This window comes from Pyrgilauda ruficollis, unplaced genomic scaffold (genome assembly GCF_017590135.1).
Source record: "Pyrgilauda ruficollis isolate IOZ18807 unplaced genomic scaffold, ASM1759013v1 scaffold38, whole genome shotgun sequence".
Classification (NCBI taxonomy): domain Eukaryota; kingdom Metazoa; phylum Chordata; class Aves; order Passeriformes; family Passeridae; genus Pyrgilauda; species Pyrgilauda ruficollis.
In genome coordinates this window covers 7,988,208-8,015,843 of record NW_024525267.1, presented here as the reverse complement: position 1 = coordinate 8,015,843, position 27,636 = coordinate 7,988,208, and the positions used below count along the sequence as shown (strand labels likewise).

General features: G+C 43.5%; 1 protein-coding gene across 1 annotated transcript in view; it reads left to right on the top strand.

Moving 5' to 3' along the window:
* Window positions 1-5,086: 5,086 nt before the first annotated feature.
* The window catches only part of MTHFD1 (methylenetetrahydrofolate dehydrogenase, cyclohydrolase and formyltetrahydrofolate synthetase 1), a 40,299-nt gene continuing 17,749 nt past the window's right edge, over window positions 5,087-27,636 (top strand). Inside the window, exons 1-13 of the mRNA XM_041476353.1 lie at window positions 5,087-5,483; window positions 13,402-13,486; window positions 15,794-15,853; window positions 16,524-16,577; window positions 16,940-17,076; window positions 17,198-17,298; window positions 17,627-17,763; window positions 19,181-19,292; window positions 23,037-23,164; window positions 23,802-23,899; window positions 24,451-24,624; window positions 25,132-25,268; window positions 25,557-25,603. Coding sequence (XP_041332287.1) covers window positions 5,443-5,483; window positions 13,402-13,486; window positions 15,794-15,853; window positions 16,524-16,577; window positions 16,940-17,076; window positions 17,198-17,298; window positions 17,627-17,763; window positions 19,181-19,292; window positions 23,037-23,164; window positions 23,802-23,899; window positions 24,451-24,624; window positions 25,132-25,268; window positions 25,557-25,603 — 1,311 coding nt within the window. The 5' untranslated portion in view covers window positions 5,087-5,442. The remainder of the gene's footprint in view (window positions 5,484-13,401; window positions 13,487-15,793; window positions 15,854-16,523; window positions 16,578-16,939; window positions 17,077-17,197; window positions 17,299-17,626; window positions 17,764-19,180; window positions 19,293-23,036; window positions 23,165-23,801; window positions 23,900-24,450; window positions 24,625-25,131; window positions 25,269-25,556; window positions 25,604-27,636) is intronic.

The following is a 27,636-nucleotide window of genomic DNA, read 5'->3' as shown; positions in this document are numbered from 1 at the left end:
CTCCCAGAGGTGTGCAGGACAGGCACTAGAGCTCTGCAGACTTGTGAGATTAAATCACTGGAATCACTGCTTTTCATACCTGATGCAGCTGAGCACGAGGGAAGGGACACACTCCACAGCTTCAGGGCAAATATTAGCAATGTGTCTCGGAACAATGTGCCTCACCAGGCTCTGCCACATTTATTAATGGAGGAATTCGTGGTATTACTACCAGACAAATCATTCAGTTCTTAGGAAAAAGAAGGGAGAAGTCCTCTGTAGCCACACACTGTTAATTAAAAATTTTTAGCCAAAGAGAATTAGGAGGAGGTGGAAGTGTCAAGATAGTTAATCACAGCTCCATTGCTTCAGTTTGTATTCTGCTTTAGGCAATCAATATTCCCTTCTTTCTCAGCTACCTTATCTGAGAAATGTGGTAATACACGACTCACAGGCAAGTTGGGACAGGAATTAGGCTTTTGTTTACTGCACGGAGTGCCCCAACATGCTGTAAAGTATTAGGAATGGTTACTATGTGAGAGAGGGAACTACTTAGAAAATGGTCTCTTTGATCTGAATTCTCTCTTACCATCAAAGAGCTGGGATAACCTAGGGCCCACATTTATCAAGCACTCTGGCACTGTTCTCAGTGGAATCAATTTTGACACAAAATTCTTCAAACAGTTATCAAGACCTTATGCAGAATCCCTAGGAGGTCAATGGGAACTGTTGGATTTCTGTGTGAAGGTAAGATGACACAGCTAAAGGAAGCGAGCGGGAAGAACAAGAAAAACAGCCAATGGAAAATTCACCCAACTACATACAAATTTGTGTCATTGGCATAGTAACACAAGTGGAAAATCAGAGATAATCTGAACTGTTACTGCTGTCTTTAGAGTGACAGATAAACAATGGTCAGTACAAAACCCCTGCATGACAAGCAAATGATCAGCAAAGGGGAGACAGGGGTCAGGAAAGCATTTGATGCTTGTTACTGCAACTTTGTGGGGCACAACCAGCTTTACCTCCCTGCCAGAAATACCTACGAGGAAAGTACCCTTCACAGGTTTTACAAAAAAAACCCCCAGTTTGTTGGAGTGTTGTCTGTGCTTGGAAGTGATTTGGTTAATTTGTCTGTCTTTGCACTGAAATGGACAAAGAGGACTCCAAGTATCTGTTCTGCTGGTTCAGCCATCAGACCAGGAACCACGAGAAAGCCAGAGAGGAAATACCATCCTAACCCAGGAGAACAACTTCCATCGTGACTGTCCAACAGCTGGCTGTGTCACCACCTTCTTATTTCAGTGATGGAACACATGATATGGCTACACAGAGTAGGATACAACTACACTTGGGAAACATTTTATGATTGAACAAATCATAGCTCAAGCCATCTACTATTTCATTAACACAGCTTAGCTATAAGGGCTGTTCCAAAGAGCATACACTGAAATCAATCTCAAGCCTTACGTCAAAGTTCAGTCATGCTCTGATCAAAGGGAGAGTGGACCAATAGGATGAGATTAAATGTGTCACTGTTACCCTGGGACAAAGTTGTGTCCCTCATCATGGTAGATAAAGGTGCATTCATGGGAAATGTCATTAATTGTTCAGCGGGGCATCTTTAAGCACAAAAAGTTCCCCATAAGCATTTGAATATCAAAGTCTAATACTGGTTTTCTGGTGTGCTCCTGAAAACAGATTTTCTCAAAATCCCTTTTCTGACCGAAGTTTATAAAATTAATCTAACTTGTCTGTTCCACCTCTTTACTAGAGAAAATGTCACAGGTTCTGGGGCCCTGTGTCATCAGAGGCACAGCTGTTAGCTCACCAATAACATTGAAAGTCTTTCTGGCATGTGTTTTGCAGCCCTCAGGGTTTTTTTTAAAGAGCAAGCTACATAACTTTTGACATGTTGGGTAAGAGGGGGTGGATGCAAAGGTAAACAGTCACACTGTGGGAATTGCCAAATCAAACCCAGGGATCCTGGCAGGGAAGTGAGGGAGGGAGAACGACTATGCTGGGGCAATACTCAGAGCAGAGAGAACTCTCTTACACTGAGGCTTCAGCCTATGCCAAAGTAACTGTTCTTATCCCTATCCCAACAAGCATTAAGCAGTAAGCCTGCTTTGATACTGAATGCATAAAACATTGATTTTTGCTGCCAACTCTGTAAACATTTTCACAATGTTTGTCCCCTTTGCACTGTGTTTCTCTGAGAGTCCCTATATGAGAATAGGAACTTTAATTTTTTTACTGCATTTCAGAGCTGGAAGTGACTCTGAGCTGGGCAGAAAGGTCTGTTCTGCCATTTCTCATCATATAATCCCTTTTCTGTTTCTTCCCCCCTCCTTCTCCAGCATTTTGATGTCAGGTTGAAAATTAAGAATAAATGTTAAAGAACATGTTCTTACTTAGAGATATGATGTGCACAACTTCTGAGGAAAAATCCCAGCTTGACTGCCACATCAGACAAGTTAGAAATACAAAAGGACTTCCTGCTCTGACAAAAGAAGGTTAGTCTGATTTTCTGGCATATGTATATTTAGAATTCATGAGTCTGTCCCTTCCTGAAAATTAGAATCTGGATCAAAACTAAAGAAGTGATAGAAGAAGTTGTTTGGAAGTATTCTTAGTTCCTTTCCTGCAATAAATTTGAGTAATATTCAAAGTTTTATCTGTCATCATAGCATATGTATTATTCAAAAGCTGGGGCATTAAGAAAAGCAAGAAGGGAGGTTTATTGCTCACACACATGTAAATCTTTCAAATTAGCAGCTCTGGGTAGGAATCTCCAGCTCCTGATGGCAACAGTGTCTTCTGCTCACTCTACAAGTAAGGTTACTTGAATATTTTGAACAAAAAGTATTTTTTTTTTTTTTTCCTTTCCCTGTCTGATATTTTTACACTGTAATCCTGGGTGTTAGGTCTATTTTTGACAAAAGTTGTTTTTGTGAGCTTATCCAGTCCTTAGCTGAAGGAGTTCATGTTTTGTGGGGTTTTTTTCCCTTAACACTGGGTCATTTGGCCCTCCAAGAGTTTGTTCAGGCCTCAGAAAAAGGCAACAGAAGAAACAACTAAGGCACAGAATTTTAAGCAGCCTAGAAAAATCACTCCTCTTGACCAATTGCATAATCTTAGTTTAGTATAATACTGCAAGTGCCTGTTGCTGCATTTCAGGAAATACAGGGAATACATAATGAAGGGGGAAAATAAGTTTCTTACGGCTTTTTGTATTTATTTCTACGGGTTTTCTTATTTAACATAGAAAAGACTCAAACTACAATGTTTTCTCTCTTTTCCAAGTCACCCCTAAAGAGAAACTTCTGACCTTTTATCCTACAATTACAACATGTTAACTTAAGTAACTTAATCACCCAAGGTAGCGATCTCTACCCTCAACAGAAAAAAACAAGCAGAAAAAAAGCAGAAAAGATATCACTTTTCAGTGTATTAAAGGAAACACAAAGGTAACTTATCCTCAGCTGAGTTTTGAATGATGTATGGTTTATATTCACCGCCTGGAATGCCAAAGAAGCAACCTTAAAGCCTCTGACCTTCTGAAACAGAAGAGCTTGTATATTTCTATCCTCACAGTTCTGTGCCCTCGGCGGAAGCTGCAAGACCCGCATTTCTCTCATCTCAAAATCCGAGAGCTCCCTAAATCCCTTTGTGAGCTGATTACATTATGGAGTAGCAGGATTGAAAGTTTTCTCAGCAAACTCTTTGGAACAGATACTTTGTTTCTCCAAACCTAAGCATTCTATTTAAAGCAAAAGTCTATGTGAAAACACTTCACACAGGCCTTTTAAGCCTCAAATTCTCAGCGGGAACACTGCTGTTCTAGCATTCAGTCCTGATTCTCCATAGCTTGATGATTTGCAGAGAAATTATCCCATTTCTTTGCTGTACTGACAACATGTGGCAGGTGTTGCTAGGTCCCAAAACAGAAAGAACACAGATTTACTGGAGGCACAGGAATGTGCTACTACTCCCCAACAGCAATCTAACACTGTGGGGTCAGCCCAGCATCAATCCCCATCTGCCAGTTCTCTGCCCCAAAACTCTTTATCACCACTTTCTTGAGTCATGGACCTGTTCTCTAACCGTGTGCTAGACATTAGCAGGGAACACTGATGAGTTCCTTAACAGTTCTCTGGGTCACAGGATTATCTTGCCTGGGCAAGTCTGTCTCAGTGATATTCAACTGTTTTTTCCATCCCCAGCTCTGGCTGGATGCTAATCACTCATTTGCCATGTGTGAGAAAACCACTGACAACCAGCTCTCTAAGAAAGGTCCTAAAATGTGTGCACTGGTCTGGAGAGTAAGGAAAAGCATTGGTTATGCAAATAACAATACATGTGGACAACTGCACAGATCTGACGGGAAAATACCACCTTCACCAGTTCTAATGGGATTATTTAGTGCAAATACATCCCTTGGAGGCCACTGTTAGGAACCTGTTTCTCACTCTTGGAAACTTTTATGAATTTAGGCCACAATCCCACTCTCCTTTTCATTGCCCTCTTTCTGGTCAGCCACTGATTTGGTAACTCTATGCTGGACAAATGTGCTGAAATCCTGAATACTAAAATTACTTATTTTTATACAAATGAGGAATGCTTCACAAGGGCATGAGCAATAGACAAGGGGGAACGGCTTCAAACTGAAAAGTGGGTAGATTTAGATATTTGGGAGGAAATTCCCTACTGTGAGGGTGGTGAGGCCTGGCACAGGCTGCCCAGAGCAGTGCCCTGGCAGTGCTCAAGGCCAGGCTGGGCAGGGCTTGGAGCATCCTGGTCTGGTGGAAGGTGCCCATGGCTGGGGGGTGAAACTAGATGATCTTTTAAGTCCTTTCCAACCCAAACCATTCTGTGAATCCATGATTCTGCTCTTAACTTCCAGTCTTGGCATGACCTGTTACGAGAAACACAGGACAAGAAACACGGATTATTCTTACACCCAAGTGGGATTTTCCTATTTATTCGCTGTGCACAGCTCAGCTCAGCTGAAACCGCTCCCTCCGGCGCTGCCCTCTCCCTCCCGCCGGCCCCGCTCTCGGCGGAGCAGAGGCCGGGCACGCCCGGGAGCGCCGCCTCGGAGGCGTTTTGGAGGCCGCTTTGGCGGCCATTTCGCCTCGGCGCTCAGCCCCGCTCCCCCGCTCTGCGCCGGGCCGCGGACGGGACATGGAGCGACCCCGGCCCCGCCGCCCGCGCTGAGGGAGCCGCGGGGCTCAGGACATGGAGCAGCCCCGACTCCACCGCCCGCGCTGAGGGAGCCGCGGGGGGCGGGACGGGGGCAGCGCCTGCGCGGCGGGGCAGAGGTCGAGGCCGCGCGAATTTCGGGGCAACGTGGGGCGGGAGTGAGGCGGCCGCGGGGACAGCGCGTCTCACAGACTGCCCGGGAGTCCCGCCGTGCTCGCCTCTGCAGGCTCGCTGCTCGCCCGCCCTCCGGCCCTCGCCATGGCCCCCGCCGAGATCCTCAGCGGCAAGATTGTCTCTGGGTACGTAGCGGGGCCCGTCCTGCCCGCAGCGCTCGGCCGGGTTCCCTCGCGCGGCAAAGTTCGGGAGCCGCCGGGCTTCTGCCCTTCGGGGTGACCGGGGAGCTGAGGGGTGCCCCGGCAAACCCCCGGGTGTGCTGGCAGCGGGATGGGGCTGGGGGGGCTTTTACTCTGGCTCTGTGGGCGAAGCAGGTTTGGAGACAGCCTAAAGCTTTTTCACCACGTTGCAGCCAAAGCTCTCTCCTTCCTGGCTGTAAACTGGGAGTTATTAAACAAAGTGCGGTATTAAAGGTCTCAAGGAGAGTGCAAAGTGCTGTCAGTGCTCCCCAGAAACCAGCGGTGCGTCTGCTGGGGGTCTCTTTGGCAGCCCCAGAACGCACGTGGTGCTGCTCGGCGTCCATGGGATGAGAGCCCAGGCAGGTGTGAAGCCACGGGCTGACCTACGGCTCCTGTGCGTGCACGCTGGGCTGGTGCGATGCTCTGTGAGCAGGAGCTGGGAACGCGTGCTTTACTATGGATTACGTTTTCATACTCTACAGGCATTGACTGTTCCTCTTTAAAGCAAAATAAGTTAATCCACGTGTTGGATGACACATAGCTGAATGGTCACAGGTGTCTTGCCAAAGCTATTTAAAAGGAAGGAAAAAGTGTTCTCGTACTTTTCAGCATTTACTTAGCTGGCAAGCCCTGGGTATAGGTGAGCCTGTATTCTGTCTTTAAAAAAAAAACAATATTTGCTTGTTTTTCCTGCTGCCATTCAACATACGCATTTGGTAAGAAAGCCATTTTAAGAAATAAATTTCCCTAATCCTGGGGGAAATGCAGTGTAGTGGTTCTGTTGTATCCTGTGGAAACAGGGTTTGGTTAGGTGGATTCATTGGGTATCTCCTGTGGATATAATCAGGGAATTCAAATAGAAAGGTTACATTTGAAAAGGTATAAAGTAATCTCAGCAAAGCAGTTAGTCCTCCTCTTAGGTATTGCTGTGTATGACACAGCTACATCTAACCAACAGTGGAGCAGTACTGAAAAGTAGGCCTAATGTGCCTTGAATTTGAATATCCACAAGGAAAGGCTGCTTGCATGTTTTTTACCTGGTACTTGGAGGCAGTACCACCTGTTGCAGTCTCTCAATCTTATATGCTTCATTCCACCTGATGCATTTGGTAGTGTTGGGGCCAGCACACTCTGTAATGCCTGTGCTTGCTGCTGGTGGGACTTCATGATTTGCCTGTTGTAGGTTTCTTTCCTGTCATAGAAAGTCCCCGTGAAGTGCAATAGGTCCTGGAAAGATGCTAGTTTGGGTAAAATGATAATTCACATTAAAACTTCTAGCTTCCTTGGCATGACGTGTTGCATTGCTTACTTAATTTTAAAGATATAGGGGTGAAATTTTTTATTCTGTTTGTTTTCTGTACTATAGTAGCAGCTATAAAGTGCCAGTTCTCAGAGGACATTCATGATATGCAAATACCTGGGAAGAGGCATGAGCTTTTAATAGGTACATGCAGGAGAACGGTTTGATTAACTTCCAGCACATCTCTTGAGGTGTTTGGCTGAAGTCTGTCTTCCAGAGTCATCAAATCTTGACCTGAAGACACCACAAAATGGAAGAATAATGGCAGTTGTTCAGCTGTCCTTCAGCTCCTTTATTTGTGCTGTATTTATGTTCAGTATAGCACAAGCATCACCTGCTCCCTATGGGCCTTAGGTAATTCTGCCTTTTTCTGGTGGAGTTCTTGAAGGAGTCATGAGGAATTGGGTCGTCCACCCTGGAGACAGCTGTCCCTTTCTTCCAGAGCCCTGGAAAAGTGTAGGTCCAAGGGATTCTCACTGTTCAGAGTTCACTTCCAGGCCAAGAGTCTGGCAGCTGCAGAAGTGATAGGCATGTGGTTTTTCTAGGAATTTTCAACTGAACTGCCTGTTGTAGAAAGGGAATGTCCCTGACTTTACATCAACTGCAAAACGTTTTCAGTTGCTGTCTTGTAGGGGGTGGTTTTTGTTACTTTACCCTTTAATCAAGAAAAATGTTTATTTGTAAGTCAGTCAAATATTGACAAATGAGTTGAAACAAACAAATGTTCAGCTATGTAATGCTGGGTTTCTGTGTGTTTTAAATCAAAGCTCATAAGTATTGTGAACTTCCTCCTCCAGCCACCAAGCACCCCTTCCTCAAAATAGATGAAAAAATACCTAATTTACAATCATGCCAGCTATTTATACAAAAAACAGGTAGATAGTGGGATTCTCAGTCTTGTGAAACATGTCAAGAGAATAAATACTTTGAGAGAGTTTCCATGACTCTATAAATAAGGAAAACTTGATGAAGTGATAAAGCTAGTTCACACCTTTGTAAGGCTCAGAAGAAATAGAAAGGAAAATTTACACTTTCAGTGGCTTTGAGTATTACCTGTGAGGATGGAAAATGTGTTTAGGCTGGGCATGGGAAGGAGAACACAGCAGGCATTGTTTTCTCTAGGATTTTGGTGTTGATGTTAATGCATCAACATCAAAATTCATCTAGTCTGCTCCTGTCAGTACCAACAAGAAGCTTGCACAGTCTGTGAAATATATGAAATAGGTTCTGCATCAATCTGAGTTGGCTGGTACCTCAGGATGGCTTTCCTCTACTTCTCTGAGGGGCTGTTCAGTAATTCTGCCTTAGATTTTGCTACAAGTTAAATTTGCCTCATTGGCAAATGAGTTACAAAAGATGAGTTATTGTATAACAGCACAGTAAACAAATGACTCATGAGAGGAAGAGTAGCCGTGCTTTAAGTATGCAGGATATGGTGGGTTTAAGGTAATAAAAAGACAGTATTCTCCACCTTTTATTGCTGGTATTCCCAGAAGAAAAAACAATCTCTGTTTCTGTGTCTAAAGAGATAATCAGTGCAAAATGTGGTAGTGGCTCTTTACAGTTAATGTGCCTTGCAGTGAGCTGTGAGTTCAGGCTTTACCATCTGAAAGAGCCCAGGTGTGGAGACCTCTGTCTTGGCCTGAATTGTTTGGTAGGACCAGGAGTGGACCAACATTTCTGCTCTGGAAGAGTGGCTGATGAGTTGCGATGGCAGGGAAGACTTAGCACCCCTCACAGCTCCTAGGGGTGGGCCAGGTAGTGCTTTGGGTTTAGAGTGCTCACTGAAGTGGTGGTCAGGCTGAACTTATAACTGGAGGTAACAGTGCAGTAAACAACTCCTCAGCCTTTTCAGTCTGGGCCTTAAATTTATTTTTTGAGTTCCTATTGTAACTCCAGGTAAATCTAGTCTGACGTGGAAAAAATTCCCTGATCCCTGAGCTTTCTTTTACTAGATCCTACCCACAATGTTTCAGGCTTGCACTGAAGGGTCCTACACTGTGGATGGGCTGAGTTAAAGTGAACTGCCAGTGCTATTGGTTGTCCCAAACACAAGCAAGAACCCCTTGTGTTCAGTGCTGTGCAGACACCGTTTAAAAAAATGGGACCCTGCTCTAAAGAGTTGATAAGAGAGGAGGAAACATTGTCTGGTGGACAGCAGGGCCACAGATGTGTGATTTGTGCCCATCAGCACCAGCTGACAGGGAAGGCAAAGAACGTTTGGGGACTGCTGTGTCCCTCTTTGTGGAATGAGTAAAATATCAATATTGTTCCTGCAGAAGGCAAACCTTTGTAGATAGGGCCTAGAACATTGTCTGGAGTGCTTGCAGCCACTCAGTCCAAAGGTAGATTGAGTCCTTACCTATTGCTATTGTGTTTTCCTCTGATTAAATCACCTGATAATGGGGTATTATATACAGTATCCATTTTGGGAAGCAGGCCTGCATGAATGTTGCAGCATGGGAAGGTGGTATCACAACTCGTGTTTGGGGCAAAATCTTCCAAGTTTTAAAGACTCAGCTTTGTGTTAAACTCTGTTGTTCTGTTGTCAGTCATCCACATTTGCACAGTGCCTCAATTTCTGCCTGTCTGTCAGACCCACCTTCGACTGAAATTCTGGACATGATGAAAAAGCATCTAAAAAAGCAGAAATGTCTTCATGTGTTCATCTGGTCTGAAGAGAGTTCATGCATGTATTTGTGCTGACACAACCAAAAAGGTGGTTAAAAAAAACTTGTGAGTGTGGAAGTTGTAGAAAGTAGCAGGCATTTTTCCTAGGAGATAATGACAATGTGCCAGAAGCATGCAGTGGTGGAGCATGAGACAAGAGGGTGGGAGACATGAACTTATTCCAGCTTGAAACGATGTCTTCCTGCAGCTGGAGCCATCTGTTGAATTGCAGTGTTCAGATGGCCTTTCCCAGGTATTTCCTATCCCAGTGCCACTCATTGAGCCAAGCTGTGACTTCCCTCAGGAGAAACTCCTCTGTGCCTCCTTTGGGTGCAAGTGGGATGTTCTGTGACATTCTTCTCTGCAGTTCCCTCATAGCATTTTAAGATAACGCAGTTGTCCTGAGCTGGGACGTGGTGCCATAGTTTGGAGATGGGAAAGCTTGTTTTTCCACATTATGGTGTTGGTCTTAGGAGCAACAGGAGGTGAGCAGTGGCAGTGCTGCAGGCTGTAAGGAGGAATGGCTGCAGGGACAGCAGCTCTGACCAGGATGGTGCAGGACCTGGAGAGGACCATCAGCCTCATGCAGCTGTTTCTGCAGGGCTGCAGCAGGAGCATTTCTGCTGCATGTTTATGAAACCCTTGGGGAATCTGTGATCCAGGCAAAGCCAGACCCTTCCCTTTGGGGACAGGCTTCTTCTGGAGCATCACTGTCTCTGAGGAGGTGTTTCCAGCTCCTGTGTTTGACACTCTTTGCGCAGACCCTTGACCCTGTTACTCGAAGAAGGGACAGAAACACAGCCTGGTGTCATCTTCAGTATGGTGCTGTGTGTCCTCACCAGATGAGCACCGTGTCTATAATCCCACAGGAGGGTGTGGGGTTCTGCTGACTTGGGAGTCATGTTCTCTACATTCCCAGCAGAGCTAAAGGAGTGTGATTTGTCCTTTGTCTGAATTTCTGGGAAATTCACTTAATAAATTTAAATTCAGCTCACTGTTGCAGTCTACAGAAAGAAATGCTAACAAGTTCTTTAATCTTTGGAGCTGGCTGTTGCATTGTATGCTTAGAACCATGTGTGTCCTTAACCTGTGTGGACCCTGGACTTTTGTTTGCTGCATGAATTTGTTTGTTGAAGGGCACGTGGGCACAGGAGGGGGCTTAGAGTCAGAGAGAAGGCTTTTGGGGAAGCAGACACATAGAAATGCAAATTTTCTGTTTGAAAACTTAAAAGAATTTTCATACAGCTAGTAAAAAGTAGTGTTGATTTATCAATATGAACTTTTATCTTTGGGAAGGTCCACAACAGTATTTTGTAGAGTGTATAACTAAATAGCTGCTGGTTTGCAAAAATTATTTTTATGGCTTTTGTAAGTCCATAGAGAAAATCAATGATTTCTTCTTTTTTTCTTGAATTTTCTCTTAAATCTTTGCCCATGTGGTTTTTGTGAGCACTGGAGAGCAGTGCTACCCAACGCTAGGTGGCTGTCTAACAAGTGATTTCTTGATTCAAGGCTCCTAAAGAAAATCACACTGACAGCACCACGTTTGTATGTTTGTGTGTGTTGCCTTTTTTCGGGAGCTGGAGGAGAGGTGACCTAGTGCCTAATTAGAGAAAATGACAGCAGTGTAATGTGTGAATAGTTGTGGCTGCTGGGGGTGAAAGCACACCACAGCCCTGCTTCGCACAGGAAGTTGGGTGGGCTCGTTTCTCTTCAGCTGAGAAGACAGCAATAAAAGTAATACCTAAACCTGGGACCCTTTCTAATATTTCATGTTTGTTTGCATTTATTTGTTTGCTGGCCACAAACCAGTGGCAATAAAAGTAATACCTAAACCTGGGACCCTTTCTAATATTTCATTTTTGTTTGCTGGCCACAAACCAGTTCTGCCCTTTCCTTACTGGGAAACCAGAGACCTCAGTAATAGTTCCCTTGGAGAGTTGCCCACAGCCCCCACTCACTGGCCACGTGCAGGGGGTTTCTGACGCTCCTTGAGATTGTTGTGTTGGTACAGGCTGCTCATGAGCCAGCTCAGGTGCCTCCCTAGGGGCTTACAGCTGGAGTGTAAGGAGAGACAGTTGGGGATTTTGCTACCCAGCAGATGAGTTTTTGTCACTTAAGCACAAAGAATTGCTGGATAAGGTTTGCTATGAACTGTTTTCTGAGCTCATCAGCTGGTCCTGATGTCAAGTGTTCTACAGAGGTGACAGCCAAAGGAAGGCTCAGAACTACGGTTTCTTAAATAAGGCTGAAAACAGGTGCTTCCACTGAGACTTTGAACCACTTGGCCAGATGCAAGCACCTATAAATACTCTGAACTCACTCCTCAGGTGCAGCTGAGCCTTAACCACGTGACTCAGGATGCAGCAGGAGAGATGCATGATTTGGGATGCAGCTGGAGGCTGTGACTCCCTCTGAGATGAGACTTTAAACAGCCTTAGGGCTGCTTCTGGCTGGGCCAGCTGTACTGTCCCCTGGGATCAGTGCTGCTGGGTTGAGATAGCTGTGTGCTGCTCCCATTTCCCTGTCTTCCTGCCTCTGGCAGGTCTAATTTGGAGCTCACGGTTGCAGGGTAGAGTGGCTCACTGGCTATTTGTTTTCCTGTAGTTTTCCTCTGTGCAGGGATCACAGCCTCCCAGCTGGCATCAGCTACGTACCCTGTCCCTGTACCCTTGCCATTCACATTTTTAGTGACCTGGCAGCAACAGCACCTGCTTCAGTCTGGGAAGTCTGGTCCCACTTGGGAAGTAGCAGACCTGGTGATACTGATCTGAGGCTAAATGAGCACGAGGAGACCTGTATTTTAAACAAAAGGCTGTTCGGTGCAGGGTAGATTTGCTGAGTGTGGTGGTAGCACCTTCTCATCTCAGAGAATGGAGATGGGACGCAGGATGGAGTTCACATGGACAGACCTGTCAAGCCTCTCGTGTCCTGTGAGGTTTTGCTTACCTGGCTTTTGGTTCTGAGTTTCTTACATTTGCAGCGCAGTGCCACAGGCTCCTTCCAGTGCCATGAGCCCGTGAGATGGACAGAATGGGTCAGTTCTTTCAGAATCCTGACTGCCTCTGGTGAGGAGATGGAGCAGTTGGGCCTCCACCTTCCCTGGTGAAGGTTTATGTGTGGGGGGCCAGAGAGTGGTTGAGAAATTGGATGGGGGAGTGCAAGGCTGGGGAGAGGTGATAACAGTGACTTTTGAGCTGTCTGTGGCTAATTTCAGTGCTGGGTACTTGTTATTAAAATGTTCCAAGGTAAACTGGGTGTGAGTTGTCATTTGAGCAACAACAACCAATCAGTGCTCTGTTTCAAAGTTGTGGTTTTTTACAACTGTATCTTTAAGCCTGCTTTTACTGAAGAGTTGACCTGAGCTGTGTACCAGGGTTTGGTGACTTTTCCTCACCTATGTCCACCTCCCATTGTCTTCTCTGCTTTATCTTTGGGTACCTCCTGCTTGTTTAGTTATTTCCCAGAGTTTTACCCAGGACAGCTTGTGTGACAGTGACATCTGGTGCCTCTGGGATTCAGGTAATTTTATTACAGCATAGGTGGAAAGAGGATTTCCTTTTGAGAAAGAAGTTTGAAATACCAAGAGTTTCCATGCCAAATTTTGAACCTTTCTTTTTTACCCTTGTATCCTGTGAGACTGTGAAGAAGCACAATGTAGGCTTAAAAAAAATAAAATTATTTAAATAAATTTGAATGAATCTGGTTCCAGAGTGTCTCATTGATTTGTGGGCATCAGTCTTATTGGGAGATTGCTGGGAGCTGTGTACTCAGTGCATAAGTACATGTTTGCCAGTCTGCCCATCTGTCACTTTTACAACTCCTGATTGTATCAGAATTCAGCCCTGTGATTAACTTCTACCTTGTATTTGTATTCATTTTTCCCCTTTTCAGACAAGTGAGAGAGAGACTAAAGCAGCAAGTTATTGAGATGACTGAGAAGTTTCCAGGCTTCAGACCAGGACTTGCCATTTTACAGGTATTGTTTTCTTTAATGACAGCTACAGAAAGTAAGAGTTGCTTTGCAGGGGTAAGGGCTGATGAGCTTCATCAAAGCTGCCTTGTAGTTGGTAGCATTTTATTAGGAACAGGGTTCTCTGTGAGATGGTGGCACAGTCCTGTTATGTCTTTTTGCCAAGTATTAGAGCCCAACATTTTTTGGGGGAGTTTTAAGTTGTTTTATTTCTTTCTTCAGGCCCTGTTCCCTGTTGGAGTGTTGTGTTTAAGAAATGGTGAAATCAAGCTGTTTGTGTATTAAGAGCAAGCAGTGCTTGTAGACTCCATTTGAAATTTCTGCACTTGTGTGAGCCCTGAAGTTTGGCAGCTTTCAGAGATGTGTTTGTACCAGAAATCCTCCAAATGGGATGTTTATTAAGTGATCTGGTCTGATATTATGTCAAAACATGGAGAGAAAAGAGGGGTAGAGAAGGAGAGGGAACCCAAACAAAACTAAAATTACCTTTGGCCAAGATGACTTTGAGTACAAGGGATGGACCAACATCCTGTTGCTGAATTGGATATTGCTCAGAAATGAGCAAGTGTTAGAGTCTACACAGAAAGCCTTGCAGAGGTAAAAAGCGCATGACAAGTACAGGGGTTTGACCTGTGTTTGGCATCATTTTTTTGCTTTGCAGCTATAAAAAAAATGGAAATTGTGCTTAGTTCAGAAGGTGACTAGCAGTAGCAAGTGTCATGCTACGGGAAGGACCTGTGTGTCCACAAAGGATTGAGGGAATATAAGTGGCTGCTTACAGAAGTGACTTTTGTCCTTATTCAGTATTTTGGGCTCCTGCAGAGCCTTTGGTGCCTGTCTGTAGATTCCAGTGCTAATACCACCATTGCACACAAAGGCCATGCTCCTCTTTGATGCCAGGAACAAATTTGTGCTTGTGTTTTGAAGGTTTTTTTCTGGTATTCCTTTCCATTAACTTTAAGTAGATTGTCTCTACAGAAGCTTTGTCTGCAGATGCTGAGAAGGAAGGAATTACAGTCAAAAAATTTAGTAGTGCTTTGATGAAAGCTGCTGAACTGTTGACCTCGTAAACTGTGTTGAAAAATTGCTGTCTTGTGGCTCTATTGGATTGTTTTCCTGGTGGGCCTTGTATTCAGTCCTGGATTGTCTCACAGTCCATTACAACCTGTTTGCTCTTTGGCTGTCTGACACTTTTGTAAGCTGTCAAACAATCTGGGCTTGGAGTTCATCTCCTAATACTGATATTTGCAGCTGTTTTTCAGTGAAGTCAGGACAATGAGCTGTTTCTTATTTGTAGCACATCATACATTATGTGCTCTGTTCTTGGGAGGCATCTGGTGTCCTCTGAGCTCAAAGAATAAGTCAGTTAATCTTTATTTTTTTGTCCTGTAGTCAGTAATTCCTTATTCATAAAACATATGTTTGCTGACATCTCCTGCTTCTCTGCCCTGTATGAAGCAAACCTTTTCCTAAATCCAGCAGACTTTACAGGGGAGACAGCTCCTTTATCTGTACCTGGGGAGGAAGAACCAATGTGTTCTGGGTATCAGGTGTCACCCCTGCAGCTTGTAGTCTATGTGAGAACAAGGGATGGCTTCCAAGTACCAGGGAACAGAATTTCAAGAGCTTGCTTATCAGCTTTTCCTTATTTGACCCCAATTTTCTTAAGGTTAGAAGGAATATTACCTTTAACAAAACATACTGGATGAGGCAAATGGTCTCCTGAAATGCAGTTGTACTGTGAGCACCCAGTACTGCCAAAAACTGCAGGCATTTGTTCCGCTTGCTGCTTTTTCTTTGTGCACCACTTTGTCCTTGTTTTGGTTTTTGTTTGGCAGGAAAATTCTCAAGGTTCAAAACAGCAGTGGAAGAAATGTCTCCATCAAAGCACACATGTACATAAAATTAAGATTCCTGGCTATCAAAGAGGCCCAACGTTTCTGAAAGCCTTAGTCAGATAATTGAATGTTATCAGCACCTGCTGATTATGTTAATTAGCTAAGGATTTAACTTTCTCAGATCAGATGGCAGGCAATATTTTCTGCTTTGGAGACTACTGTGTTTTTAAGGTTTTTCAACAGGTGCAAATATTTGGTGCAGGAGATCAAACAACTTGTCTTTAACTGCCTTGTACTTGAAAGAACTTTCCTGTTAGCTCCAGCTGTTTATGTCCTCTATCAGTGTGTTTTACAGTAATTCAGGAATATCTCTGTCTCCTTGATGTAGATCCAAGAAAGCTGAGGTGTAAGCCCATCTCAGCCTGTGTCTGGGTCTCTATTCTGTGCTGTAATCCAACTGTCTTTTCATCCTTAGGTTGGAAATCGAGATGATTCAAACCTCTACATTAACATGAAGCTGAAGGCTGCTGCTGAGGTAATCCTGGAGTTTTAGGGCTACTTTTTACCCTCCTGCAGTTGGTCAGGTCTGAATATGAAAAACCAGATGCAAGTCAATAGTTTTGTCTGAGTTTTTCCAGTATTGGAGAAAGCAGTGTTGGCCTGAGTTCTCAGTTACAAGAATGTAGTGTAGGTGTGTAACCTGAGAGCCAAGTGGGGTGCTCTGGTCACAGCAGTGTGGCTTGGTGCCACTTTTTGTGTGATCATCACAGATTACATTTGTCTGAAATGCTGTGTCTTTCCTGACCCATGGCCTTGTTCTTATCTTCCCTGCCTGTCTTGTACCTGCAGTTGCTTTGTGCTTGTCACAGGTGGAACATTACATGCTACAACAGGGCAGGAACACAGATGAGTGCATTTTTCCCTGGCATTTCTGCTGGTATTTTAAGGCAGTGTGCTGTCAAGCAAAGCTGATGTTGTTCATGTCAAAAGGTGAATAGGACAGTTAAAGGACAGACTCAGTAAGCAAAGCACTAATCTTTCTTTGATGGTATTTCTAAATCATAGGACTTGGAGCCTCAGGAACAGGAGATAGTCTTGGGAAATGTGACAGAATGCAGCTGTGATTTAGCTGGATAGAGAGATTAGCCAGATCAATTGGATGTCAATTCAGAAATCAGATAATTTGTTGTTATTCTCATTTGCAGATTGGGATCAGTGCCAATCACATAAAATTGCCAAACACAGCAACAGAAGCTGATGTAAGTACTACAGCCAGTGATGAAAAAATGCATAACTTCAATGTTGTGCTGAAGATATTTTTACCCTGTCATTGTATAAAAAAGGACTACTTGCCTATTGATACTAACTAATAAAAAAATAATTGGACTCTGCTGAGGTGTTTTTGTTTTTTTAAAGAAAACTAAAACACTGCAATTTAAAATTTAAATACTTTAGGAGCTTTTTTTTAAAAAATAAAGAGTGTAATTGGTTTGTACTTTTGGGTGGAAAAACTAAACATCAAGTTTGTGTCTTTTAATCCAGATAAGATTATGTTTTTTCCTTTGCATCACTCGTGTTTCAGTTCATCAGCCATTAGTTTTTTTGGTGTTTGCTGTTGTAGGTGCTCAAGTGCATTGCCTCTTTGAATGCAGACCCAGCTGTTCATGGCTTTATAGTGCAGCTGCCACTTGACTCCAATAATCCCATCAACACAGAAAAAATAACCAATGCTGTTGCACCTGAGAAGGACGTGGATGGGTAAGCTGGCTTCACCCCTGGAGAGCATGAAAGCTATTCCAGAAAGAAACCTCTTTTCTTTATTTTCTCTTGAATAGTGAGGCTGGGTATCTTACTTGGCCTTTATTCTTTCTAAATACAGCTTAAGTAGCATCAATGCTGGGAAGCTCTCTAGAGGGGACCTTGGAGACTGCTTTATTCCGTGTACGCCAAAGGGATGCATGGAACTTATCAGGCAGACAGGTAAGGAGGTTCCCATACATTATTCATGAGTGCAGTAGTCTTCAATAAGCGTAGAAATCACACACGTTTTGAGGCTCTGCTTCACAGCTTTTGCTGAGATACCACATTTCATCTCTGCTGCTTTAGATAGTAAGAGAACTAGGTAAAAATGGTCTTTCCTTCCTCCCTCCCAACTGCAATTCCCTGCCACACACAACGAAGAAGAGCAGTACTCTGAAGTACCACGGCCAGAGTTAAACTGACCAATACTCCAGAGCAGTTTGAGTTAGTGTGTACCAGGCTGCACAGTGACCTCTTTTTTGCTCTCTGCTGACTCTCTGTGGTGCAGGTGTCCAGGTGGCGGGGAAAAGAGCCGTGGTGATCGGTCGCAGTAAGATCGTGGGTGCTCCCATGCACGACCTGCTGCTCTGGAATAACGCAACAGTCACCACGTGCCACTCCAAGACCTCCACCCTGGCTGAGGAGGTAAGGGCAGGCTGCAGTTATTTGTTCCAGGCCACTGCTGCTCCATGCACAGTGCTGCTCAGTGTGCTGCTGCTGTGAGTCATTAGGTCTGGGGTGTCTTTCATCTGACTTGTTTTCCCAGTCCTGCTCATTGCGTGGTTGTGTAAATACTTTCGCTGGAATAGGATCTTGATTATTTTTGGCACTTAATTAGAGGGGTTTAATTATAACAATAAAATTATTATTTTTGTTGTCTTTGAGCAAGTGCTGAGAATTTAATCATCCCTTCCTAATCTCCATGTAAGGGTTGGCAAAACAGCATGTGTTTATGTTGTTTTGGTTTTTTTTTTTTTACCGAAGAGACCAGATAGTCTTCTGCTCTCATGGCTGAGAAATGTTAGGCCAAATGATTTCTCAGTTGGTTTATTTTTTTCAGTCGATTTTCTATGACAGGGAGTTGGTACCATTTTCCTCTTCAGCAGTGAGAGTGACAGAAATAGTGTTTTGCTGTGCTGCCACCTACTTGGATTTCGTAGCGCCATCAGCACTGCCAGGCTCTGTAGGCAAGTATTAAAGCTGAAAAAGGGAGTAGGAGTGTTTGAATATAACTCACAAAGTAGATCAGAAACACTGCAATGCTTCACGCCATGAAGTTGCTGTTCAGTAAGACCATCATTAGGTTGATTAAAAATTGAAGTGCTCATACTTAATGATATCTTAAAAATAGTTTATCTCCCTTGAAGATTAAAGGAAAAAAAATCCAAAGGATAGCAGCTTTCTAAGCAAATGTGAATGAAGCAGTGCAGGAACTGACAACGAGCTTTAATCAGAGTCTTTAACACCAGCTTCATGACTGGATCTGTCAAATTTACTGAATAGTCCCTGAATGACTGTTAGTGCTGAAATACAGTCAGCTTCCCCTGGAGTTGTGTGTTATGCAGTCCTGGACATGAAAAGCACAAGACAGTGCTGTCACAAGTGAAGTGCTGCTTAGTTCTGTGCAGGGGTTGTTCTTGGCTGAGCAAGATGAGTTCTTGCTGTCTGATGAATGCTGGGTATATTTCTAGCACTGAATGTGCAGGGATATTTGAAGGAAGAGAAGAATATTCAGAAGGCTTTAATTTTATCTAAATGTAGCCTGTATGATCCACTTGGGAATCATGGAGGAGTTCAGAGGAGGTTGTGAAGTGTTGACTAGCAATAGTTCGGGGTAGGAGTGTGAAAATAGGCCATTATTTCTAGCTGCAGGAATCTGTCCTTGCCAAGGAACTGGCAGCTACCTTTAAATGCTGAGAGTGCCCTTCCATGCCTCCAGTGGCAGTGGGTGAGCACACTTTCACTACAGCTCAAGCTGATTTAACTTGCTGCAAAAGCAGCTCTGCATTTTTTCCCTGACAGTGTGATACACAGTTGTTTGTTGTTTTTAATTTTTTTATAGGTTGGCAAAGCTGACATCCTGGTGGTTGCAGCTGGTAGAGCTGAAATGGTAAAAGGTGAATGGATCAAGCCTGGTGCAATCGTAATAGACTGTGGAATTAACCATGTGCCAGGTGCGTGGGCAATGTATAACAAGTGGAGATGTGTTTGTTTGTGTATAAATGCAGTTGCTAAGTTCATGAATACTATTTCCTTGGTGTCTCTGGTCCACATGGACTTCTTTCTCCTGTCTTAAGTAGTGGTGACAACCTGACAATGCCAAAGTAAAGAAACCACTGGTCGGAAGCACTCTCCTGAAGCAGATCAGTGGTAGTTTTGATTCAGCCTTCAACGAGGCTGATGATTAATAGAGGAAAGAGGAGGCCTATGAAATATTGCAACAGAATATCCATTTAATTTGCCCCAGCTACATGCTGAAGTCTTGTCACTGTTGTCACTTCGGAGCGCAGGGCTTTGCTGTCATTGCTTCGTGCTTGGATCTGTTGAAGCAGTTGCCTTTGAAGTACTGAAATGACAAGCAGTCTCTTAAAGTAGCTGTGGATTTGTTGAATCACAGCATTAACTTCTTAGGCTTGAATGGCTGTTGTCTTGAAACAAAGCAGATTGTGCAAGAGTATTGGTGACAATGGTTGAGGCATAGAATAAAGTGCTTTAACATAATGGATTTTAGGGTAGGGTTTCACTTAGCTGCTCCTTCCTTATAAAGATGCTACAGACAGTCTGGCAATTTCTGTTTTCATCTCATTTTAAATCCAAATTACAGATATTGAATGATATGGAAAATTAGTCACTCTTACTGTGCTACACCCACAAGGCTTTTAAAAGGTAGTTTTCATAATTAATCAGTCATTTTGTTGCCATTATTTAACAGAATGTAAAGAAATTTCTGTTGAGTGGTCTTGTTACTCAAAGTTGACATTAGTCCTCTATCTAATTAAAACTAAAAAGTCATCTGCTGTTGCTGTTTGTTGCTTGATGGTTCCAAACAACACAAATTTAGGCCATTTGCCAAAACCCACAAGGTCACTGCTGATGTGCATGAAGCAGAATGGGTTGGAGTCTCCCCAGCTGACATGTTGCAAATAAAGCCCCCATTGTGTTTCTGATATATGATGGTATGAGCTTTTTTCAGGCTTTATGTGAACTGCACCTCTGAGGACACATCCCTGTTCCTTTGCAATTAGCCTGCCTTGAGCAGTGCACTGACATCTGAGCTTCTTGTGCACCCAGCCCAGTCAGTGTCACGTGGAGAACACTTAATGACTTTGAGATTTGATAATTGAGACTTGATACAGTATCATGGAAAGTGTCACATTTCTAAATGATGGATGTTATAGGATCTTTTTTTTTTTCTGTGGTTTTCTGAAGCTGCTGCGTTTTCCTGAGTTTTTTCCCCTCTGATATATTGCAAAAAACTTTTCAGGTGAATCTTTTCGGAAATGAGTACCAGAATTGTGGGAATTGCAGTGCTACAGAAAGAGCAGCAGCCAGCTTGCTGTCTTCTCCAGCAAAGTCACTGTGCAGATAGAATATTGCTGCTGTGATGGTGCTTTGCATGTGGTGGGTGAGAGCACATACATCTTACCACAGATGTAAGTGCCCCCAGCTAGGTGCTTCCCAGGTGCAGCTGGAGGACATGGCAATCTCTGGATATGCCTTTGGCTTGCTAGTCAGGGTACCCCATCCATGAGTGATTTGGTATATCAGGACATCAGCTCATGCTGTCTTGCCAAGCTGGAGTTAGGACAAGTTACAGCCATATAGCACCATACAAATGCAACTGTTGTGCTTTTGAAAGGAGGGAGGCCTCAGTGCTCCAAGGGTGCTGTTTTGGAGGCTGGAAGAGACACTCCAACCACATCTGGCTTGATATGCTGCAATTAACAGAATTTCTTCCAGGCAGACAGAGAGGAAAAAACAATCTCCTGAAACCTCTACTAGAGCAGACAAGTGCCTCTTACTTTCCAAAGTGGGTTGTATTTGTCTCTCCCCATGGCTGCAGTTGGAGGGCTGGTCCAGCAAATACTTTGGATGCCTTATTCCAGGCCTGTAGAAGTTGCTTTGCTACAGAAAGGGAAAGCAGTGCAGGTAGAGGATATTCCCAGAGAGGGCAGTCGCTGGAATGTCCCTCTCTGAGTCCTGATGGAGGAAGCAACTCTGCTCAAAGTTGCCTGCTATGGGATTTTGCAGCCCTTGCTAACAAGGAACAGTGAGAGTGGAATATGAGAGCAGCTTTTTTGCAACATGGTTATAGTGTCACTGATACTCCCTGTAACTAGTTTGTATTTTTTAAGAGTGGGATGATGAATATTGAAAAGGTGAAATTATGGGGAGAGATGGCAAGTATTGTGTGTGAGCTTTCTTTCAAAAGAATATTTTGCAGGTAATTGAATAGCTCCTAGGCTGTGCTCAGCAGTGCCTGGTGTGAGGTGCAGAAGCAGGGACTGGGGGATTGTTTGGCGTGTGCTCATCTCTGTGTCTGTGGAACAGATGAGGCAGTTTGGAGTGCCAGCTTGTTTTCCTCATTCTTGGGAGAGCTTTCCTGGCCAGGATGGCTGATGAGCCTGCTTGGCATCCTTGGAAGAAAATAAAATTACATTATTTACTGTTTGCAGCCTTAATTAAATTGGTCTCTAGGGGGGAAGGCCAGGCTGGTCTGCAGTTGAGGCAGCAAACTGACAGCGGCTGCAGAAACACTGGTTACCAGCTGTGATGTTGTTCAAGCTTTGAGCTTTAGGGAGAAGTAGTGTTGCTTAAAACACACAGCAAAGCATCCAAGCTGCTAATTGTCAGTAACAATGCAGCTGAAAAAATAATGTTGGCTTTTATTCTCTTTGGTTTTAACATAATCTGCTGTTGGGGAGTTTGATTTCTCTTCCACTCCCTCCCCCTCACCAGATGTGAAAGTGATTGTGTTCTGTTCAAATACACACGTATTGTATGCAATATAATATTTCAATATAACAACATTAGAATCTATTTTCAGATTTTCATGCTGAGTAGAAGCTCCCTAGAGTCCTTTATCTGAAGTGAGAATCTGCCATTCCAGGAGCAACTTAAATTTTCTGGTTTTATGTGCTGTAATCAGTGACTTCCTTAGATAACTTTTAGTTTACTAATTCATTTTGTCTCTTCCTCTCTTTATGAGTGAGTTTAAAGGTCACCACTGGAAAAAAGGACTATGTCTGCTTCTGAATTGTCAGGTCATATAGTGCAGCAGGATATAGCAAAATACATTGGCTGAGAGAAAGCTTCAGTAGGATAATCTTTCTTAAGGCACCTGTGAAGTTTGTTTTGACAAGACTGATCTCTGTGAACTGCAGTATTTACTGGTCCATCATTAGACTAACAGTGATAACTGAAATGCTCAGCACTTTGTGCCTTCAGTTTCTGTAAAAGCAGGTGATTTTATTCAATAGTAAGGCCCAGATGCCCTCCAAAATGAAACAGAGTAAATGTAAACCTGGTGGTTTGGAACAAGTCAGCCATGTTTCATCTCTCACCTCTTCATGACTGTTGGTTTATGTCTCATTCAAACTGCCCCGTGGGCAATGAGCCACTGAGAAGAGACTTGCATCCTCCAGGAAAGGGAGATCTGTCTGGCTGAGGATAAATGGTGCTTAATGGGAGGATGTGTTGCATGAGCTGTTGACACTCTGCAAGTGAAGTATGATGATAACAGCTTCATCTTGTGGTGTTGTCTTAGCTGTTTCATCTTTCTTTGCAGCTTCCTCGGTACTCAGCTTCTATTTTGTTTGCTCGAGCAGAATTAAAGACTTCGGCTTCAGTCAGTGCTGTCTCCTCTGTTGCTGTGCTGAAATGTGATGTGTAACTTACTTTTCTCCTTAAATCCCCAGACAGCACAAAGGCCAGTGGAAAAAGAGTTGTGGGAGATGTGGCATACAATTCAGCAAAGGAAAAAGCTTCTTTCATCACTCCAGTTCCTGGTGGTGTTGGACCTATGACTGTGGCCATGTTAATGCAGGTACTGAGCAGACTGTGTCATCTCCTTTGTGTTTGCTTTGGGGGGTGTTGCTGCTGACCATCAGCACACTGCCAAAGCAGCAGGTGCTCTCTTCTTGCTCTTGAAAAATCTAGTTAGGATTTCCAGGTTCTAGTCCAGACAATTTGGATTGAGTTAACTGAGGAAGAAGATGAACTTCAGGAAATGTTAGAACAGAGGTTTCTGGTTGGTCAGTTTTGGGAGGTTTTTTAGGGGTTTTTGAGTGTGGTTGCTCAAAACCATAAAAAAATGTGTCTGTCCTATAACGCTCTGGCTGTAATTCTGAAACTATCCTTAGAGTGATTGGACAAAAAAGAAAGTATAAACCAGCTCCCTCTATTTCCATGCTTTGCTTAGAAACCCTGCTGGCACAGAACAGCCCAAAAAATCCAGCACACTGGAAGATCAGTAGAGAGATAGATATGGTGGGATTCTTTTCTTTTGAAGAAAACAGCAAGCAGAATCTCATTTTGGATTATTAGCAAATGCTTTAATAAATGCACTTTGGTTTAATCCCAGACTGAGACAGATAGGAAGGGCAAACCTTTCTGGTCTCTTTGTTAACCAATGCAGTTCATGCAATGATGGTTGCTTTAATGAATTCACTTGCTTGTTTTAGAGCACTGTGGAGAGTGCACAGCGTTTTCTGGAAAAGTTCCAGCCTGGAAAATGGACCATCCAGTACAACCAGCTTACCCTGAAGGTGCCTGTTCCAAGGTAATGCTTTCAAATTAAGGCATTCTAAGGTCTTCCTGAGGAAGCAGAGCTAAGCTGCAGTGGTGCTGTGATATCTCTTTAAGTGTAGTCTTCTTGGACTTTCACACACTTCAGGCCAGCTAGATGGTGGCTGATTCAGGAAATAGTGTAAAACTTGTATTTTGGAAAATTTTCAGTCTGGCATGTCAAAACCCTAACATCTTCAAATAGGAGTTGCTGGTGTCAAGTCCCCAAGGAGCAGCTGAAAATATGCAAAATACCATATGGGATCATAACACATTGCCTACAAAAGGCATTTGGGAAAATGGGGAGGTTGAGGAGAGGGGTTGTTGTTTGTTTTGGGTTTGCCCTTTTTTTTATTTTTAAAAAGGCAACTCTGAGAATGTGTCTGTTGTAATGTAACTGATACTTGTGGGATTGATTCATTTAACTAGGGGGATTTAAAGATTGACTTCTAAAATATAGATTAGGTGTTTGTAGTTTATTCCCTACAGAAGCAGGGAATTTGTGGAAGTCTGACTTATAAACTCATCTCGCTCTTTTCCTTTAAGTGATATTGAAATCTCCAAGTCTTGCATGCCCAAGCCCATTGATCAAGTTGCAAAAGAAGTTGGCCTTTTCCCTGATGAGGTGGAGCTCTATGGCCAAACTAAAGCCAAGGTTCAGCTCTCAGTGCTGAAACGTCTGCAGAACCAGCCAGATGGCAAATACGTTGTTGTTACTGGGTAGGTGCTTCCTGAACTGAGACATCACTTACAAGATGAAAAAAAATTTTATTAGCATGGCTTGTTGTTGAATTGTCTTTTGGTGGGGTGACTGTATGGGGTGCTCGGGGTTTTAGTGAATCACACTGTGAAAATGTAGGCATTTGGGAAGTAGATGGATCATTTGTGGCAAACAGTGAGAATGTAGCTTAACATTTCTCTCCAGCAGATGAATTGTTTTGGTCAGGGTTATGATGAGTAGACTGGTTCCTAGCCATACTTCTCCAGGTCTAGTAGCCTGCCTTCAGTAGGAACCAGCAAATTGTTTCAGAGGAAAGTTGTCAGCAGTTATGTGATAGTTTACCAATCTCTTTCCAGTTTTGAATTGATGAAGATTAGCTGAAGTATGAGCCAGTTCAGAATTTGAATTCCCATTATCTGCAATCACTGGGTGACTGTTTTATCCTGGGATTTGATTCTCACCCACTGCAAGGGTGTAATTGTGTCTTTTCTGCTTTGTGGCTGCAGAATAACTCCAACTCCCCTGGGAGAGGGGAAGAGCACCACCACTGTTGGCCTTGTCCAAGCCTTAGGAGCACACCTTCATCAGAATGTCTTTGCCTGTGTTCGGCAGCCTTCTCAGGGGCCAACTTTTGGCATAAAAGGTATGATTGTTTTGTTGCTTGCAGTTAGCCTAAATGGACAAAGATGGAATTCAGAAATACTATTCTTCTGCACTGTGGTTTCACATTATTTCTAGTTACAAGTGCATTTATTTTAAGAAAAAAGAGCTTTGGGTAAGTTCTTCAGTTTTGTCTTCAAGGTACTGTGTTGGGACTTAAACTCAGCTACTCAGTGGTAGCTGCCCTCTTGGAGCCATTAAGCAAACAGATGTAATAGCACTGGGCTGGAGATACCTGGATTGGTGTGGTCTGACTGTTGTCTCTCTGCAGGTGGAGCTGCAGGTGGTGGCTATTGTCAAGTTGTCCCAATGGAAGAGGTAATTCTTCATACAAAGCCTCATTGCCCTCACAGCTCACAGACCCTGAAGAGATACTGCAGTCAGATAACTTAGAAAATATATGAGTTTATGATCTAGTGTAGCATTTGAAAGAACTGGGTGCTTGGTTTCAGCAAAGCTTTTTTTTTTTAGCAAGCAACCATCCTTCTGTTGTTTCAGAAGTGTGCCTTTATGGTTAGGGAACTTCATAGAGCTAGGAATTCCCAGTTCCTCTCTTCCCTCCCCTTCTCTGCCTTGAATTGCTGTGTACCCTGGAGCAAAGTACATCCTGTGCCTCATTTTCCCAGTGCTGAAATGAAGATGATAATGGCTTAATGCATTTTGGAAGAATATTGCATAGTTCTGTCAGCTGTGGTGGCCACCGACTCTTTCCATAGCTATTTTGGTGTACTTGTGTTTTAGATTACTAACAGGAATTGGGAAAAGGGAATTTGGGAATCAGCAATGCCAAGACCTCAGCCTGTGGGGGGCTGGCACTGGAGCATATTTCTGGTGTGACTTGGCAGCAAGTAAAATTCTGTATTTGGAGGCAGGGAATTAAAAAGCACGTGCAGCATGTGCTCTCGTGCCTCTCTCAGCTCTCAGAGTAATTGCCTGTAGAACTCTGCCTTTGTCTCATGCATTGTAGATTGACACAGGACAATTTCAGGAAGAAAAGTAGAAACAATCAAAAGGGCTGTTGTTCTAATTGATGCAGCAAGTCCATAAAAGATAAAGATGTTCAGGAGGCAGAATATTGATTTAGACAGGTGCCAAGAGCATGTGTGGAAGAATAGATGTGACAGGAAAAATAACCTCCTCCTCTTTGGGAGTGTTAGTAAGACAAGCCAAAATACCTGACTGTGTGCTGCAGTGGGAAACAGTCACACTAGGAACCAAACTGGTTGGAATTACTTTCTTTAAGTATGACCCACGTGGTACAAATACACATAGTTTTGTGGGGGTGTTTTAGTCAATGCATGTCTGGTAAAATTTAAAGTATCTGGAGTCACTAGTTAAAATAATGATCTTGATGCATCATTTAAATTCTGCATGCAGTTTTCATCCTAGAAAAAAATAGCAAGTGAAAAACTTTTAAGTCCATACTGCAGAACAGAGGTAATAATAATTGCTTTTTGTTGCATGTATGCAGAATGAGACAACAATTAGCATTTACTAATTAGGATTTGTAATTGGTGTGTGACTAGCTGCATTCTGTTTTAGCTTTGTGGGTTTTGAGACGACAGTAACAAGGCTTCAATAAAATGGTGTTGTAAGGTATTCCGTCATATCACCTTTTCTAATATCCCCTTTTCGTCTTCTTCCTTTGCTGCTTTGCTAGAGAGGAAGAGGATTGTTTTAACAGACTTTTACTCACCTGCCATAATCATAGGATCATTTAGGTTGGAAAAGACCTTTAAGATCACCAAATCCAGCCACTCCTCCAGCACTGCCAAGTCCACCACTAAAGCGTGTCCCCAAGTGCCACTGCATGTTTCTGAAATACCTCCAGGGATGGTGACCCCACCACTTCCCTGGGGAGCCTGTTCCTGTGCCTGACAACCCTTTTCACAAAGAAATTTTCTCTCATACCCAGTCTAGATCCTTCACCAGCTTCACAGCTACAAGATAGTGCAGTGCAGCCAGATAACTCAAGTAGGCAAACCCACTCAAACTATGTTTTAATGAGATAGAACTAAGAAAACTACTAGCAGTGTCACTGTGTAGTACGTGGTCTACAAGCTCTGCCTGTGATTCTGTGTTTGGGTGGTTACCTTAAGCAGAGCTCTGTGCAACCACAGAGCTCCACTGCTAGTGCTGCACAAGGTTGCTAGTTCCAGTTTAGCTCAGACTCCCTTGTGGGAGCAGCAGCCACTTCAGCTAATGTATGTGTGAAACCTGCTGTGCGAATGAGCGGGTCAGTAGGAAGGTGAAGGAGGAGTAATGCAGAATACAGAGTGTGTTGAAGTCGGGTCTTTAAGTGCCAAAGCAGCTTGTGAGAACTGTTCTGGTGGAGGAGAAAAGAAAAAAAC